Source organism: Globicephala melas, chromosome 12, assembly GCF_963455315.2.
Source record: "Globicephala melas chromosome 12, mGloMel1.2, whole genome shotgun sequence".
Classification (NCBI taxonomy): domain Eukaryota; kingdom Metazoa; phylum Chordata; class Mammalia; order Artiodactyla; family Delphinidae; genus Globicephala; species Globicephala melas.
In genome coordinates, this window is record NC_083325.1 from 2,401,882 (window position 1) to 2,420,731 (window position 18,850).

At 48.6% G+C, this 18,850-nt stretch overlaps 1 protein-coding gene across 2 annotated transcripts in view; it reads left to right on the forward strand.

Annotated features, from left to right (window-relative positions):
• Positions 1-11,132: 11,132 nt before the first annotated feature.
• Positions 11,133-18,850, forward strand: part of UXS1 (UDP-glucuronate decarboxylase 1) — a 74,410-nt gene continuing 66,692 nt past the window's right edge. For both annotated transcript variants that reach the window (XM_030845077.3, XM_030845079.3), the window contains exon 1: positions 11,133-11,303. In XM_030845077.3, coding sequence (XP_030700937.1) covers positions 11,210-11,303 — 94 coding nt within the window. In that variant the 5' untranslated portion in view covers positions 11,133-11,209. The remainder of the gene's footprint in view (positions 11,304-18,850) is intronic.

The window sequence follows — 18,850 nt, forward strand, 5'->3', positions numbered from 1 at the left end:
TAGTGATTTTTCAAAGATCTTTACCTTTTAAAGATACAGTCTGAAATATTTATAAATGAAACGCTACCATGTCTAGAATATGCTCTGAAATTAAGGGTGGAAAGAGCGTGTGGGATAAAAATGAAAGGAGATCAACCATGACTTGATCATTGCTGAAGCTTTTTTTTTTTTAAACCTTTTTTTTTTTTTTTTGCGGTACGCGGGCCTCTCACTGCTGTGGCCTCTATTGCTGAAGCTTTAGATGAACTTTTGCACACGTTTGAAATTTGCAATAACAAAAAGCATTTTTGAAAAACTTTCAGGACAATCCAAAAATGAAATTGAAAAAAAAAAACTTTCATTTACAATAGCATCAAAGAGAATAACAGAAAGAATACTTAGAAATAAATTTTTAAAAAGAAGTACAAACGTATATGCTAAAAGCTATGAAACAAATTAAGTAACGTTATCTAAATAATTGGGGAAACATCCCCTGTTCTTGGATCCAAAGACTTGTTAAGATGGCAATATTCCGCAAACTGATTTACAGGTTAAATGCAAGTCCTGTCAGAATCTTGGCTGACTTCTTGTAGAATGGATAAACTGATTCTAAAATTCTTATGGAATGGCAATGGATCCAGTATAGCCAAAATAATCTTTTAAAAGAACAAAGTAGGAGGACTTACACTGCTCAATTTCAACACTCACTACAAAGTGTTACCAGCCTGGGTCCTTGACCCTTTAATCAAGAGAAATTGAGGCCAGATGAGTAACGCAGGCAAGGCTTTACTGGGACTCGAGCTGCAGCACCAGGGAGAGAAAACAAGTAACAGGTGCCCTTACTTGCCCCCTGAGGGGGGTGGTGAGCTAGTTCCTTAAATGGGGTGAGGGTGGGAGAAGGACGGTGATCATAGACACAGAGCAACTAGATATCAAAATGAGAAACCCATAGAAAACATTCACAGCAAAACTAGGGGACAAGGTATCCCTGTGTTCCCCAAAATACAAACAGGTAGGAACAAGCCATCAGCATCATGGAACACGCCCGTGCTTGCAGCATCTGTGTAGGAGAACAGAGAGGGAAGCTGACAGAGCATGCGAACGGTTCCTCCTGGGAGATGATGGATGACTCTTGACTGGAATTCTTTTAAAGGTTTTGATTTAAAGGTCTAAAATTATTTGCAATTTTTTTTAGCAGAGATCCTAGGGAAAGAAGAGTCAGCGTACATTCCAGCTCTGCAGAGCTTTGTATCACATTCGAAAGTGCCTCTGGGGAATTCCCTGGCGATCCAGCGCTTAGGACTCCATGCTTTCACTATCGAGGGCCAGGGTTTAATCCCTGGTTGGGGAGCTGGGATCCCACAAGCCACGCTGCGCGGCCAAAAAAAAAAAAAAAAAGTTCAAGTGCCTCCTCCTTCCCCCTGTCCTTTCAGTCATACTATGTCCTGAATTTTTTTAAAATTCCAACTCAAAACTCATCTCTTGAAGAATCCTTTTACGACCGGTCCTTCCAGGTTAATCCCTTCTCTTGGATGACTCAGGATGACCCCCTCCGGCTCTCAAATGCCTGGTTTCCATGAACTCATTGCCCCTTGTTGAGGTTTTGTGCTTGTTCCAGCTCAGCCTGTCCAAGGAGCTGAGGTTTTCCTGGAGAGGAGGCTGTTTTCTCTGCATCATCCCTCGGTGACCAGGACTGATTAAGTAGGACGCAGCAGGAAGGTGATTCTGATGCCAGTTCCTGCACGATCGTGGACAAGTGGGGACCATTCCTCCGCCACTTTAGACAGTCCACCAACAGGTGTGCCACCTCTGCTCATCAAAGTGCTCTATCTTGCTTTAAAACACTGAGGCGATCACTAAAGAAAACGGCAGTATTGTTTCTACGTATCCTGAGGAAAGTATTGAAAGTATTGCCCTGTGCACAGTAAATTTCCCAACAGCTTTTCTTTTTTAAAAATTGTTTTTAATTTAAAAAGCAAAATTGTGTCTAGGTGAGCCGAAGTGACGTCCTGAAGCACGTTTTCAGCAGCCCACTCCAAACATAATTGGTATCTGGCTAAAGGAAAGAAGAGAGGTAGATATTATGCAAATCCACTTGGCCAAGCATAGTTTACAAGGCTGTCCCCCCCCCCAAATAAAGGGTGATATGTGATACTGATTTGCAGTTTAGGTACTGAATAAGTGGCTAGGTAATGCACCATCTTTTCCAACATCTTTTCCAAACAGCTACAGAAATCTTTCCATTTCAAATAGGTTTCGCTTCTCCTCCTGGGAAAGGAAGAACCAAAGACGGGCTTTTAACTTTTTTTTTTTTTTGCAAGGCTGTTGAGGTTTCACTCTTAAAATCATCTGGTATCACTATGTAATCGTGTAGTTAGAGTGATTAAAAATTAATTGGACTTCTAATAATGAACAGATTTATAGTAGATAAGGGGCCTATTTAAAAGGCAAGGCGTCTGCCTCTCAGTTAATAACCATTGTCAAAAGCAGACTTGGTGAATCGTGATCTTGTACATCTGACAGCTACTTTTTTCTTCGCTGATGGGAAGTTAATTACTCAACACACCCCAGAGAAATCAACCTCTTTAACGGCTAATGCAAACTTCACAAAATAACAAATTGAAAACGTAATTTGCCTGTATCACCCACTTCGCCGGAGTCAGTTGGTCCGTAAGTATTCACTGGGCATTCACACTCCAGCTGGCACCCACATTAACAACTGGAATTTATCACCTGCTCATCAGAAATGTGGCCCTAGCAGAGAGACGACGTCACCGGTCAGATATACGAATCACAGTTTATGCTTCCGTGAAGCAAAAGGATGCAGAGGGAGAGCCTTAAGGAGTAACGGAAGGCAGCTTCTTTCCCTCTCTCCTCCACTGCTCACCAAAAATAGCTCAACGCACAGGTCCTTGTATTTTCTCCTTGCAGATCCTTCAAGTTCTACAGAAGCCTGGAATTAAGCACTCCAGAAATTACTAGTCGCAGCAGGGTGATCTACTTCTCAACCTGGTCTTAGCTGATTGCCAGTGAAACCCTCTGTTCAGATGCTCCCGGGCAGTCAGCCAGGTGGACCAGGGAGGTGCCGACCAGAAAAGCTGTCACATTGTAACAGGGAAGAACAAATCTGACCTCATGTTGGATCTGTTTCTTTTACTTTAACCTTCGTATTCTGTTGCTTTTGCTACAAGTTAAGAACGTTGCCTGTAGCCTGAAATATACAGCATAGCCCATTCTCAAGGCTCTGACTTTAAAAAGCTACAACACTTTTCCATTCATAGAGAGATAAAAAGTTGCAGAACAGAGAATAACATTTGTCCTGCTGGAGGTTTACAGGAACATCGTGACCTGACCTACATGGACAGCTGCAAGAACAAAGGATTCCAACACCAAGAAGTCTGCAACAGCCAGCTACACCCCTCCCCTTTTGATATAAAAGAAGCCTGAATTCTAACTCAGAGAAGATGGTTCTTCGGGACGCTAGTCCACCATCTTCTCAGTCCGCTGGCTTTCTGAATAAAGTCATCATTCAATGCCCCAATAGCTTGTCTCTTGACGTATCAGCGTGTTGTGTGGTGAGCAGGACGAGGTTGGACTCAGTAACAAGCTGAGATCTACCATAACCTTCAAGGTCCTTGGCCCCTTTGTCTGCCTCTGCCCACAGTCTCCAGGGACCCTGCTTGCCCATGAAAGCCAACCTCAGACACCAGCAGGGAACGAGGCAAGCACCCCAGAACTCGATCCTACATCCCCTGACACACGCTCACATTCTGGCCCTCTCTGGCCCCTCCTGGCCCTGTCACCAGCTTCCCCACTTATCCCCTGTGGCTGGGACCATCCGCTGGATCCTTGTCTGGCTTGGTGGGGTGGCCCCAGCTATGCTCTGGGGCTCTCAGCCCTGCCCAATCCCTAGGGTGTTTGGTGCTCCCTGTTGTCTTGAGTGAACAGACCGCTTCACAGCCCACGCTGACTCCCAGGAAACCCAGCCCCAGCCCCAGCTCCATGTTCCTTCAATAATGGACTTGTAGGCATGGGGGAGGGGCGCTGCACCCCCTGAGTATGTTCACAGTGTTGTCGCCTCCTCAGCAAGTTCCAAATGTAAAACGGTGATAGTATGGTCCACTCCCTTGTGCACCAGTTAAGGCCACGGTGAGAAGAGACTGGAGGAAGGCCATGAGTGCCAGTCTGGTCCTTGTGTGGTCAGATGGAGAGGGGCACACAGGGTCAGGGCTCCCCCAGGCCCCCGGCCTCGTGCCCCTGACCTCAGATCCAGGCCAGGTCTCTGCTTGGAGGGAAGGCCCTGCAGGGAACAGGCCCTGGGAACGAGAAGGCAGAAATCCAGAAGCCAAAACCCTCTTCTTTGCTTTGTGTTCTTGTTTTTTCCTCCGGTTCTTTCCCTGGACGTCTGCGGTGCGGGGGGAGGCGCATCTCACAGGCCCCTGGCTTCACGCTGGTTTTGCAAGTCCCAATTCCCCACTCCTGATCTGCCAACAGTAACTAAGCATCGCTCACAGGGTCAAAGACCACGGCTCCGGGGGCAGCCACTGTAATGCCCACCTGAAAAAGCAGGAGCTGCTGTTTCTTCTTCTCTTCTTCAAAGACCAGGGTGTACGTGGGTCTGAGGATGCAAGATTTCTATTCAAAACAAAGAAACGTTTATTGCCACTGGCTAAGAACCAGGTCCTGAGCTCAATTCTCTTCATATTTACCCAGTATCTTTTGTTTATCCTGTAGGCAACCTGAGTATAGAAACTTTTAGGGATGTAAATGTAGATTTGATCAAATGTCTACTCGTAATAGTGAACTTATTAATTTAGCTGTAATACGTGTTATAAAACACATTCAATAATACATAACTTTAGAGATAACAACTTTTCCAGCCTTTCGTTTCTTCAGTTCTATCCAAACTCTTCATGTGGTATTCGACACACCTGTCTCTATCACCACCAGCGTCAATTCTGAGCCTCTAAAACAATTTCCCAGAGCCCATAACTTTCGGTTCTTGACTCAACTGAGATCTAGAAGTTTCTGAACGGTATATACACTGCCAGCGGAAAAATCAGCCCCCTTCACAAGTATCCGTTCTCATCATTAACTAAGATAGTTGCTTGTTTTTTCGTTCATCCTGTACATGATCTCTGTAATTTGAATAATTACGCTATTCCTTTCTTAATTGATCTGTAAAAAGCCTGTGTGCAGCGACGTTTAGTAGCTGCAAGGGCAGGTCTTGCCTTTACGCTAATATCAGTCTGCTGGGGGGGTCTCTTCTTTTTTCTTTAAATAAATGATTCCTCAGGTGACCTCTATAAGCATCCCAAACTAGGATACTTTCAGGCCCTTTCAAGCTTAAATAGTGTTCAAAATAAACTGGGATTGCATCCCATTTTATGAATCTTTGTACTGCCTTAAATATAAGGTGACTCCTGAGGGGTGAGCTTCAGGGAGACATGATTTCTTTAAGCACTACTTCCACCCGTTTCTCTCTATCCTCTCTGGAAGGTCTGCTAAACAGGGCTAAAAGTGTAATTTGAGTTCAAATATATATATGAACTGCAAATTCACATGAGAACAGAGATCTCATGTCTCATTTCTTAGTTTAACTTTTGACAGCATGAGAAGTGTACAAAGCAGCTTGATGGTACGTGTGATTTAAACATTATTGGCTACCGGAATGGCTTTACCGTGGTTTGCTTGTCATTAAGTGTTGTTTTGCCTTCTAATTTTAGGATGAATTCATTAATAACACAATCAAGTCTACAGCAGAAGTTAATTTTCTGCTGATAGTCAATGTTCGATAATAGGGATTAAGTGTAGGGTTTTTTGTTCAGAAATTCAATCTTAGCCCTGAGCTCAAAACATTGCAGTAGAACTTCGCCACTGCCAAGCCACTGAACTACTGTTTAGTAGGGCCATTCGGGATGTTTAGCTTCTACTTCAGACAAAAATTCATGAAACCGATCATGCTTAAGATCAACAGAGTGATTGAAGTCCTCTGCTGACACCATTGCTTCAATAGCACACACATGTTCCAAAATTTTCCACCAAGTACCTACTAATGAATACTACAGTGCGTAACCATAGGCTTTAAACACGTTACATTTTCACAAGCTTTTTGAATTTGTCCAACTGAGCTGTTTTTCTGCTCCACACGTTTACACCACCATCAGATGTAACACATCTTAACAGATTCCCGTTTGGGTTCTACTGAGTCAGTGTTTTCTCAACTTCTTTGGAAATATTCTCACCCCTGGCTCTTCCACACAGACGATTCACAGAAGCCGATTCTTCATTTACCCCAAACTCACCATTGATTTTCCTAATAAACGACAGCTGAGCCATACCAGTAACATGTGTTGATTCCTTAAGAGCAAAAGAAAACCACTTGACATCATTTGTCTTTTTGACAAATTAGCTACTGATGTTACCTCCAACGTCCCCAGCTCTGTGAGGAATCATTTCTCACCAACAGGTGAATAGCTTTAAATATGTTTATTTTCTCTGGACACATTTCTTTAGCTGCTGCAATAAAATATGATTTAATTAACTCATCCTTGGTAAATAGTTGTCCTTGCTTAGCTAGCTATTAGGAAACTTACCTGGCGGCCTATTGCATATTTGTGCAGAAATTCTGATTGATGAGACATTTTGTTTTACATGTTCTAAGTCTTCTGCCCCTTGCTTTCCTGTGGATTGGGAGTATTGATTTTTTTTAACCCCTTCAAATGTGAAACCGGTCTCCACTTGTAGGCCACACAAAAGCAGCTCAGCAGGCTGCCGCTGGTTGAGCCTGTCCTTTAATCCTGGAACTGCTGGGACCACATGACCCACCTTCAGGGGGAGTTCTGTTCAGCACAAGAGAGAATTAGAACGTGTGTGTGTGTGTGTGTGTGTGTGTGTGTGTGTGCGCGCGAGAGACAGTTAGCGAGGCCCCAGTTTTATTGTCTTCCCTTTGATTTTGTGAACGATTCCAGCATCCTTCTCTTGGGGACAGACTGCGTTGATTTTCATCATTTGCAACACAACTTTCCTAACAATAAACTGCGTTCATCAATTGTCAGCATCCTCAGATGGTGTGAAAACCTCTGTCTCTCAAATGCTGAGAGAGGCACGTCTTTAGTGACACCGCCCTGAGGGCTTCCTAAACCTGACGGGGTGACCAGAGCCTACATCACGCGACTGACTTTTCTGGGGCACCCACGACTCCGTCACAACCCGCACTTTTGTGATGGTCCTTATAAAGTGACATAACACATTTTAAAATCAGAGCTCCCCTTTGCTTCACTAGTGAAGGCAGCTGTCAGCAGAGGCCTTCACGTGACATTTTCTGTATGATATTCCTGTCTCTGAAAATGCTAAAAATTGGGAGACAATTATCAGAAAAGTTCAAAGAGTTAACAAATCCAGATGTGAAGGAATGTATTGAAATCAACCAATAATGTTAATGGCTAGTTATGGCTACTCTCAATCTAGCATCAATCTAAAAGTTTTGAAAAAGCATGCGTTTTGCCAGTGCCTATGTATTGGTGTAACAGCTATTACAGGCACTGTTCTATTTTACATATATTATCCCAAATCCTGACAGCAACCCTGAAGTGTGTGTGTTATTCAACCCATCGTACAGACGGAGGTTCAAGGAGGTGAAGTAATACATCCAGCGTCTCATCAGTGGTGAGGCCAGAACTGGTACCTGGGGTCATCTGACCTCCAGTCCTAAATACAGTATCAGGCCCTTCCCGCCACGCCCGCAGTGTGGCTATGGCCGTCCTTGGCCTGGGGCTGCCGAGGTCTCTGTTATATAAAACACGCTTACCTGCTGGGTCACATCTTCCTCCTCAGCAGAAGAGGACACAGGAGTACGCAGATCATAAAAATCCTGGGTGTTACCGCTGCCATCATGTAGTCACGCTTCATACTTGTGACTTACTGTATTTTGGGACATAAGTCACAATAATACGCCTGTCTCTTATTTTCAAAAAAAAAAAGATGCTGTGGTAAGGATGGCAGGGGGAACCTCCATGAAAGGGACCACAGTTTAATCAGACGCACACAGACCTTTACACTCTGTGGAGCTTCATAACCATCATGAAGCCAATTAAATCAAACTTCTAAGAAGCAGCCCGCACAAACTGTGTACGGGGTGCTGTAGTCTTATGGCCTGTTATACAAGGCCCTTGTTTCTTTATAGTTATAACATTGCTTTCATTTCCACAAATCAAAAATAAATGACCACCTCCTCTTGATAAAATAATTCAGAAAATTTTCCCTTGGGAGATTTTGACGGACGCCTTTGAAGAGACTTCGGTGGACATTTTAGTGTTACTTTATTACCTCCCCCCCAATGTTCAGCAGCTTTATTGAGGTATAATTGACATACAATAAACCGCATATATTTAAAGACAATGTGAGAGATATAGACACATGAAATCATCACCACAGTCCAAATAAGGAACATATCTGTGGCCCCCAAAACTTTTCTCTGATCACTCCCTTCTGCCCGCCACGAAATGTCTCACACCCGCCCCTCCACGGCCAAGGACCTGCCAGGTAGCCTCACGGATTAATCTCAAAAGAACTCGGCTAAATACAGCCAGACAAAGCAGGGAATATACCACAGGATATCATTTTATATAAAATTCTAGGAAATGCGGGCGAGTGACTTTATTGCTTTTTACCATAAGCATACATTCAATGAAGCAGGAGAGAATACCACATCAGAAGATTAACGTTTCTGTTATGTAGTTACAAGCTGAAGAAGTTCGACCACATCACTGTAGAGCGAGGATGGAAAGTAGGAGTGATCCTCTTTCTTTATGGTAAAATATAACACGAAATTTACCATTTTAAGCGTTTTTAAGTAGATCATTCATTTTTCTGGGCTGCTTGAACTAATACCTACCTACCAACAAAATCTCACCTACAACCCAACATGCTTGGAACCCACGTAGAGCTTCTGTCAGATTTTGCCTTAGGGCAAGTGTCAAAATCTTTTCTCACATCTCTGCTACTCACCTTTTATGTAAAAATCATGAAATTCCTACTGTACAGCACAGGGAACTATACTCAATACCCTGTAATAACCTATATGGGAAAAGAATCTGAAAAAGAATAGATACATGAATACGTACAAGTAAAGCACTTTGCCATATGCCTGAGACTAACACAACCTTGTGAATCCACTGTACTCCAGGATTAAATAAAAAATTAAAGTGATCATCATAAATAAAAATAAATAAAATCAAAATCAAAATCATGGGGGAATCTCCTGGCAGTCCAGTGGTTAGGACTCCTTGGTTTCACTGCCTAGGGCCCAGGTTCCATCCCTGGTTGGGCAACTAAGATCTCACAGGCCTTGTGGTGTGGCCACAAAATAAATAAATTAAATTAAAAAATAAAAATCATGGAATCATAGGGTCCGAGGAGCTCAGGACACTCCCTGCTCTAGACACTTCTTTGCAGAAATCATAGATTTAACCCAAACTCAAGACGTTAATGATGAGGAAACTAAGACTCCCAGACAAAGAGCAATTTGTCCCAGGCTGGTGTGCTCTGGCCGTCTACCCAGGGGTCTCTCTCTGCCTCCAAAGGTAGTGTCACCTGGCATTCTCCTTGGATACTGCTGGGGTGGGGCTGGAGTTTGGGGAGGGGGGAGGGCTGGGCGTCCTGCCTGGTGGCCGGTCCAGGTGGCGGCACCATCCTCAGGGAGGGGCTTAACAAGTTTCCTGCGACTCAATGACGCTCCACAGCTAATGGGCAGACCTGGGATTGGGAAGGTTGCATTAGAATCACAAAGTCACAGCATTTGTGCTGAGTGGTTCGAAAGCTGTAACCAATTACTGCCTTATTGCTCGTTGTGTTGTTCTTCTTGGAGGTTTACAACAAGGCTGAAGAAGGGTATTCGATTAAGTTTAGCAAAAGAACCTGACATTCCCAGAGGCGAGAGGCGCTGCCGGCCGCTCTGTTTCTCCCGGGCGGCTGCTTCCCACTAGCTACCTATTTTACGTTTGGTAGTGTATATATGTCCATGCCACTCGCTCACTTCGTCCCAGCTTACCCTTCCCCCTCCCCGTGTCCTCAAGTCCATGCTCTACGTCTGCATCTTTATTCCTGTCCTGTCCCTAGGTTCTTCAGAACCTTTTTTTTTAGATTCCATATATATGTGTTAGCATACGGTATTTGTTTTTCTCTTTCTGACTTACTTCACTCTGTATGACAGACTCTAGGTCCATCCACCTCACTACAAATAACTCAATTTCGTTTCTTTTTGTGGCTGAGTAATATTCCACTGTTTATACGGGCCACATCTTCTTTATCCATTCATCTGTCGATGGACACTTAGGTCGCTTCCATGTCCTGACTATTGTAAATAGAGCTGCAATGAACGTTGGGGTACATGACTCTTTTTGAATTATGGTATATGATATGCCCAGGGTATATGCCCAGTAGTGGGATTGCTGGGTGATATGGTAGCTCTACTTTTAGTTTTTTAAGGAACCTCCATACTGCTCTCCATAGTGGCTGTATCAATTTACATTCCCACCCACAGTGCAAGAGGGTTCCCTTTCCTCCACACCCTCTCCAGCATTTATTGTTTGTAGATTTTTTGTTGATGGCCATTCTGACCGGTGTGAGGTGATACCTCACTGTAGTTTGGATTTGCATTTCTCTAATGATTAGTGATGTTGAGCATCCTTCCATGTGTTTGTTGGCCATTTGCACGTCTTCTTTGGAGAAATGTTTGTTTAGGTGTTCTGCCCATTTTTGGATTGAGTTGTTTTTTTCATATTGAGCTGCATGTAAACTCCTTAATTTTAAAAGAAAGATGTTCCAGCTGATCAGAAGGAAAAAGGCACGGGGTCTGGACTTCATCGGTGTTTAGGGGACTAATCGTTGTCGCTGCCACTATTCCAGCTACAGAAGCCGAGAGAACAGTCAGCTTTCAGAGGGAAGCGGTAAAGAACTCCAAACACCTGCCCATCCCAGAGTCCGCCCCGAGCGCTCGGATTGGGGTCTGAAGCACGCCACCCACGGCGGCCCACGAGTAGCGCTTGGGACCGCGCACGCGCACTCGCCGCCCGCCGGGGCCGCCGCACTGCGCCTGCGGGGCGGGGCGGGGCGGGCGTGGCGCATGCGCGCGGGCCCCGCCGGCAGGAAGCGGGCGCGGGGCGGGGCCTTCGGGCCGCCCCCGCCTCAGCCGCTCAAGTAGCCCAGCGGCCGCAGCGCGCGGCCCGGGATGCTGAGCCAGGCGCTCCTGCGCCTCGCGTCCGCCGTCAGCCGCAGGAGGATGAAGCTGCTGCTGGGCATCGCGCTGCTCGCCTACGTGGCCTGTGAGTGCGCCGGCTATTCCTTCCCGCCCGCGGCCTGCTCTCTCTCTCCCTCCCTCCCTCCCGCTCTGCGCGCGCGGCCGCCGGCCGGACAGGAGGCGCGGACCCTCGGCCCGGCTGCCCCGCCGCCCGCGGGGCTGCGGGCAGCGGTTCCCGGGCGTGCCGCGTCGCCGGGCTGGACTACGGGGTGCGAATGCTGTCGCCCGGCAGAGACCCCGCGCCGGCTGCCTGCTCTTCGGAAAATTACTCCGCGTTTGGCTGCAGGGGAGCCCAGTGTCGCCGGACCCCGCCGGCCCGCGGCCGAGCCCAGGGGTCCGACGCCCGGGGGTCCCCGCGCCCGGGGTCTTGGCGCCCAGGTTTCTGGACGCCCGGGGGTGCCCCCGCCCAGGTGTCCGCGCCCGGGGTCCTGGCGCCTAGGTGTTCGGATGCCCAGGGGTCTCTTCGCCCAGGAAAGGAGGGTGCGGGTGCCGGTCGGCCCAGCACGGAGGCGCAGCGCTGGGGATCCCGGCGCCGCTTCTCGTGTGGTTCTCCCGTTATCACTCACCGCGGCTGCCGGACCTAGGGCAGGAGGGGCACTTTTCAGGCAGAGGGTAGACCCTGTGGCTTCTTAGAGGCAGAAGCTGTCCCTTTAAAAAAAAATTTCGATGGGAATGTATTTTCATTGCTGTTATTAATACTTCCCCAAGTACCAAAATTGGACCAGGTGAGCTCGTTTGAATCCTAGCCACGGGAGTGATACACGCTGAAACGAAACACCTGCTCACCGGTTGAGTTACCAAGATCTGACTCCCGAGGTGAGGGAGGCTCGGCAAAGTGATTTCAGTTGAGCTCCAGGACGATGCGGGTGATTGAGACCCAGCCTGTCTGCTGCAGCCCAGCTGGGGGCAGTTAGTTGGGAGTAGTCTTCGAAGGAGGAAGAGCTAGTCTGAAGCGTGTGTCAGTCTTGAGTGAGACAGCCGAGAACCCAGGGGAAAGACCGCTTGAAGTTGTCTGACTGTGGTTAGGACAGTAATTATATCTAAATTGGCTGCGAGCTTCCCCATAGGTGCGTGAGCCTGTTTCATTGTCTCCTGTAACTATCTCAACAATCCTAGGAAATAGGTACTATCGTTATTCCCATTCTAGAGGTGAGTCTGTTAAGGCTAAGAAATATCAGGCAGATTTACTGATGACCACACAGATGATAACCTATGGAGACCAAGACCAGAGCCCGGCTTGCCGGGGAGCTGGGGCGAGAACCCAGGTGTGCAGGAAGCTCCCTGTGGATTTTGGGTCTTCTGAAGGTAGGGGGTTGTGGGATGTCATTCACAGTTCTGTAGACCAGGAAATTCTCCTGAGCCCGTACCTTTGCCTGTCCAGCCCTTAATTGCTGCTTGTCTCTGCTTAGTCCCAGGGGACCCCAAGGAGTGCAAAACACCTGGGCAGTGTTTCTCAGACTCCTCTGTGTCAGAATCACCTGGAGGGTTTTCAGAACACAGGTTGCCACCTCCCCCCTCAAGTTTCTCATTCAGTAGGTCTGGGGTGTGGCCCAGCATTTGCATTTCTAATAGCTTCACCTCAGATGCTGTTGGTGTGGTCCGGGGACGCCACTTTAGAACCTGTGGCCTAAGCAGGTGAGTTGAGTTGGCCACGAATTAGATGCTCACCCAAATGAGGGTTAAATTAGGAACAGGTAGGAAGGAAGGGAGGGAATGCACAGGGGCTTGTGCTAGTAAGTGAAGTGTGTGTAGGAGTGACTAGGCAGGCGGCGGGGGGGGGGTGGGTTCCCCAGGAGCAGCATGTGCAGAGGTCCTGTGGCAGCCAAGAGCAGGGCGTGTCCTCAGAATGTGGAGAACTGCGGTGTGGCTGGAGTATGGACACGAAGCAGCTATGAGGCTGCCCTGGCAGGCGGGTTGGAGCAGGCAGGCCTGGCGGAGGCCTCGTGCCAGCTCCCGACGCGGGGGAATTTAGCTGTGAGGTTTTAGACTAGGGTGGAGGCAGTGCTGGTAACAAGCCGGGTTGGTAAGTCCCGGGCACTTCGCAGGGAAAAGCATGACATTGTGGCTCCCGACTGACGGCGTCCGAGGACGTTGAAGGTGTCCGTGAGCCATGATGCCTGTGACGTCCAGTCTCTGCTCTCCTTGTTAATAATCTTTCCCTTTTGTTTGAGAAAACGCCCCTGCTCCCAGGTGACACACAGCGCCTTCTGGAAATGCTCTTGTGCCCGTGCGGGCCCAGCCTCCTTGCTCGCACATAATTCTTCAGGCCCAGGGGCTGAGTGTGGGCCAGCTTGCACTGCACTGAGGTTCTTCTCCATGCATGTGTTTTCTTTTCGGTAATGGGGATTTCAGCCCTTGTAGCATTTAGATCAGTGCTGTTAGCCCCTCAGAAGAGCCTAGAGGTCTGAAAGTCATGCCAACCTGCTAGGTAGATCCCTAGGCAGAGACTCAGCTGGAATTACCTTTAGTGTTTTTGACAGGCTAGAGTTTAAAAAGTCAAATAGCCTTTGCCGGGTTTGTTGGTGTCCCCAGGCACTGTTTTCCTCTACCCAGAGGCAAGCACTTCACTTCTTTGAGCGGAGGATTTTGGTGTTTGTCCTTGTGCGTAGAATTCTAGATACTACCTAGTGGCTTTCTTCTTTGGAAGATTGTTTATTCTCCTTTCCCCCACCGACCCACGCAGGTGCGGTGTGATTTTAAGTAGCTCAGCACTTAGTGTTTACGCGCATGACTACATGTTGTTCACCTGAGCACTTAGTGTTTACGCGCATGACTAAATGTTGTTCACCTGAGCCCTGTGAACTCCGCTTTTTTTTTTCCCGGAGCTAATGACTCCACTCTCAGGCCCTATACTTGTTGGACTGCAAGCTTTGTCGCTCATGTCTTTCTCCCCCAAGACGCTGAGCAGCCTCCCGAGCTCCCTGAGGAGGGGCCTTCGGACCTCGTGCCCCTGGCCTCAGCCCCTCAGCCCCGTTGGCCTGGAGATCCTGTCCCCCGACGGCCACCGCCTCATTTCAGCTGGAGGTCACGGGAGGAGCATTGGCAGGCGTTGGCCGTGTCTTTGTCTTCACATTTAATTGACAGGTGGGTGGTGAGGCTCCATCCCTTCCGGGTCCTGGTGCCGAGGCTCAAGCCGGCTCCCGTCTCTCTGTGACTTGGTTTCTCCCGGGAGATCCCAGGCCCTGCCCTTTTCCTGCCCCTGGCGCCATCCTCCACGGCACACCTCGGCTCGGCCCTTCCGCACTCGGGTGTGCCCCGAGTGTGCAATTGTGGACGTGCGGTTGATAACTGGCCTCCTTCAGGACCGCCGTGCTCGGCATGTGGAGCCCCTCCCAGAGTGAGGCCTCCGTGCCGCAGGGGGGTCGGGGCACCTGCGTACCCGCCCGCCCAGGGATGCGCGCCCGGCTGGTGACGTGTGCGCATGTGCCGGGTGCTTCCAAGCCTGGCCGCCCAGGAGCCTCGCTCTGCGGTTCTGGGAACCTTCCGAACTGTCCTTTGGAGCGGTACCCTGCGGGGGTGCGGTGGCCTGGTCTGCTCCTCTTCCTTTCGTCTCTTCTGTCATTGTAGACTTTGGTCCTACTTTTTGGAAATTTTGTCGTCTAACTCTTTTAGTGAGAACATTTATGTTTGCTATCATTTTTTGTTTAGGAGCGTTCTCTTTCTCCCCGAATTTAAAAAACCAGAGTGTGGTCTTTGTGTCAGGGTCTCCTCTGCACGGTGGTCGTTTGCTCACTTTTCTTCCCCTGGAGAGTCTCTTGCCCCGGTGGCTTCCTTTCTCCTTGGAGGCTTTCCCGGGACGCTGGGCCGTCTGCTCTGTTTGCACGATCGATCCTGGGCAGGTGGGGGCCCCCCCGGCTGCCCCATGGACCTCAGCTGCCTCACTGGTTGGTGGAGCGTTCAGCATCCTCCGGGCGGCGGTGCTGGCTCTCCCGGGCATCCCAGGGACCCGGGGCAGGGCTGCGGGGCTGAGTCGTACCTTGATCGTCCCCCGGCTGACGGGGCCCCGTGCCGCAGACCCTCTGCCCTCCCCTCTGCAGAGACGGACCGGGCGGGGCTGGAGCCGGCGGGGTGCAGCGGGCAGGGCCCTTCTCCAGCCTCCTCCGCGCGACCCGCCCCCGCTCCCCGTCTCTTGGTTCCTCTGCCCGCTTCATTCTTCTTCCCCTCCCGAAAGCGCTTGTCCCCATCCCCCTGTGCACCTTGGTTTATACCCGAAACAGCAGAACAAAGGTGAAGCTTGCTTTCTGACATTTCAGAGGCACTCCTTCAGCTCTGGAAAACGCGAGTTGTGACAGTAACAGCGCTCACTTAGGTTTGGGTGTGCCCTGGGTTTTGTTGGGAGGACACCGTATTTGTGGTGCTTTCCTATCCTGTCCCTGTTATTCCACCAAAAAGATGCTAAATCACCCCTGAAAACCACATGCGAGCATGTTTTACATGTGTTAGCTCTGCACGTGTGATAACAGACGTCAAGCTTCTCTGAGCTGGGACTTCTGTGAGAGCAGTTTTCCCCTTGGTCTGATTAGCCCTGCATAATTGGCGATCGTTAAGTCACTATGCAGACAGGTGCTGGTGATGCCAGTGGACTCCTGGGGGAAAAGAGGGGGAAAAAAGGGGAAAACAGGTGAACTTGTGTAAGTGGTGCTTCCAGATTCCCCTGAGCCCAGGGGTCACTACGCTTGTTACCGCAAGTTCCCAGGGTCCCCCCAGGCCCAGAAATAGGAGCCTAGAATCTCCCCCCACCTTCTTGGTGGCCGGGAGGGGCAACCTGGAAATTGTTTTGACCCTCGACATCTACTGTAAGAATTTCCACACCTGATTTCTATCGTATTGAAAAAATAATTCAGCAAGCACCTAAATAACCCTCGGCCTACATATGCCAGTTCTTTTTTCCCCCTCATTTGCTCATTCTTTTCATTTTTACATATGTTTCTTTGTTGAAATATTTGAAAGTTGTAGACATAGTAATACTTCGTGTTGAAATACTTCACGTGTCTCCTAAGATCTGCATTTTCTATGTAATCTGATCACCAGTATCATAGTCTAAAAATTAACAATAAATAGTATCATCTGATATGCAGTCCATATTTGAATTCCCTCCGCCTGCCCCCATGGTACCATAAATGTCCTTACAGCCTTTTCTGCTTTTTTTTTAATCTAGGATCCCGTCAGGGTTTACACATCGCTGTTATGCCTCTAACTCTTGTTTTTTCATGACATTTACCTTTTAAAAGCACAGGCTGGTTGTCCTTTAGAAACGTCCAACCTTCTGGACTTACCTGATTGTTTCCTCAGGATTAAATTCAGGTAAATATTTTTATGATAACGCTGGTCGATTTGCATCACATCAGGCTTGTCCACTACCAGTGCTGAGTTTGATGCCGGGAGGGGCTGGCTGCCGGCCACTTGACTGCCGGGATCCACGTTCCCAGGACCCAGCCAGGGGATCTCGGAGACTTGCAAGCCAGCGCGCTCAGCATCCATTACCAGTCCTCGTCTGGATCGGTTTTATGTTGGGATCACAAAAGCGGCAACTTCCTAATCCTGTAAATCCTCCTCTGTTTATTAACTGGCGTTCTTGCGGACAGAGGGACCGAGGCCTGCTCCTTCCCTCCTTCCCTCCTTCCCTCCTTCCCTCCTTCCCTCCTTCCCTCCTTCCCTCCTTCCCTCCTTCCCTCCTTCCCTCCTTCCCTCCTTCCCTCCTTCCCTCCTTCCCTCCTTCCCTCCTTCCCTCCTTCCCTCCTTCCCTCCCTCCCTCCCTCCCTCCCTCCCTCCCTCCCTCCCTCCCTCCCTCTGTTAGCTTTCTGGGGGCTGCTGTAATAAATTGCTAGGAACTAGGCGGCTTTAAAACAAGGGAAATTGATTCTCCCACGATTCTGGGGGCTGGAGTCAGAAGTCGAGGTGTCGGCAGGGCCGCCGTGGTCCCCTCAAGGCGCCTTCAGGCTGTGGGTGCTTCATTCCCGGTGCTGGTCCCGTGGCCCCTTCCCTGCTGTCTGTCAGGTCCCTCCGTCCTTATAAGGTCACTGGTCACGGGTTCGAGGGCTCAGCTGGATAATCTAAGGTGGTCTTTTGGTCTCAAGATCCTTGATTACACCTGCTAAGACCCTTTCTCCAAGTAAGGTCAGTTTCCCAGGTTCTTGGAATTAGGATGTGAACATATTTTGAGGACCACCATCAATTTATGCCCCTCTTTTTTTTTTTTTAAAGTCACTATGGACTAGAGGCTCTATCTTTGAGCACTTCCTTGATCTCCAGATGCTCCAGGCTCATCTTGTGTTTTCTGTGCCCCAAACCTGGAATCAGCCATTTCTACAAGGAGCCCTGCTTCCTCTCAGTGGAGAGTATGGGTTAGAACTCAGGGTCTGAGCACTCACCGAGGTGTCCTTCCAGCGTTCGCAGTGGACAGAGCCAGGACAGGTGCGAATTCTTTCCAGTTGTGAGTTGATGCCGATGCCCCCAGTTTAAATCATAACGGGGTTCTTCCTCCCCTGCCCACTTCCCATGTTGCTCTTTCCTCCCTCCCACTATGAAAATAGTTTCTGACATCAGGAAAAACTCATTTGCTCTCTACTGCCAGCCATGCCGGTTTCAGAATCATTGCCTCGTTTCCAGTACCAACGACAAGCTTAAGAAAATTCAGAATTTCTCTGTAGTTCTTTTTGTCCTTAGAATCTGTCTCACTCAGAGTGTACAGTTATTGTGTTGAAAAGCTCCATGAAACATGTTTTTCTATGCCTGATACAAGTCAGGTTTATTTTTCTGTTTGTGCTCCGTTTATTTTAGGATTTCTCTTTTCTTTCTGATGGTTGAAGTGTGTAAGCCATTTCCATGGTTCAGAAGTCAAGCTGAATAAAAAGCTATGTGCAGACGTGTCTTGCTGCAATCCATGGCCTCCACCCTCTTCCCGCTGTCATTAGTCCATTTTATGCATCGTTGGTTTCTTTCTGCAAATCCAGGCATTAGGCTGTGTGTATATACACACCTGCTACTCATCGTTACCAGGAGGTAGTGAATCACATGGATGGTTCGCCCTCTTTTCCTTTCCTGCACAGTATTCCCTGGAAGGCTCTGGTATCGGCGTGCGGAGCTCACCTTTGCTCTGTGTATCTCTCCTGTGTGTGTGCCCTGCATTCTCCGTGGCCAGGCTCCTGAGCAAGGCGTTTTCCTTGTTTCAGACACTCTGCTCTTGGAAACACTGCTGCCGCGAGTAAGCTTGTGCGTGTGGTCCCCCGAGCCATGCCCCAGAACACCCCCGTCAGAGCTTGTGGACAGCTCACCAGGCAGAAGTGGTGTCTCCTTTAGTGTGCATCCTCTTCCTAGGAGTGACGTCAAGCATCTTTCCAAGGGTTAAAGGATGCTAATGTATCTTTTTCCGAGAACTGTTCAGCTTTTGCCCATTTTTCTGTTGAGTTTTTGGTCATCTTTCCCCTCATTTTTAAGAGCTCTTAACACATCGGGGGTGTTAATTGTCCTCTGTGAGGTAAGCTGCAGCTGTTTTCTCGTGCCTCGAGTGGTTCCCAGGAAGATATCTGTGGTCTTGGTCCCCGTTCCTGGCGCAGAGCTCCTAAAACTGTT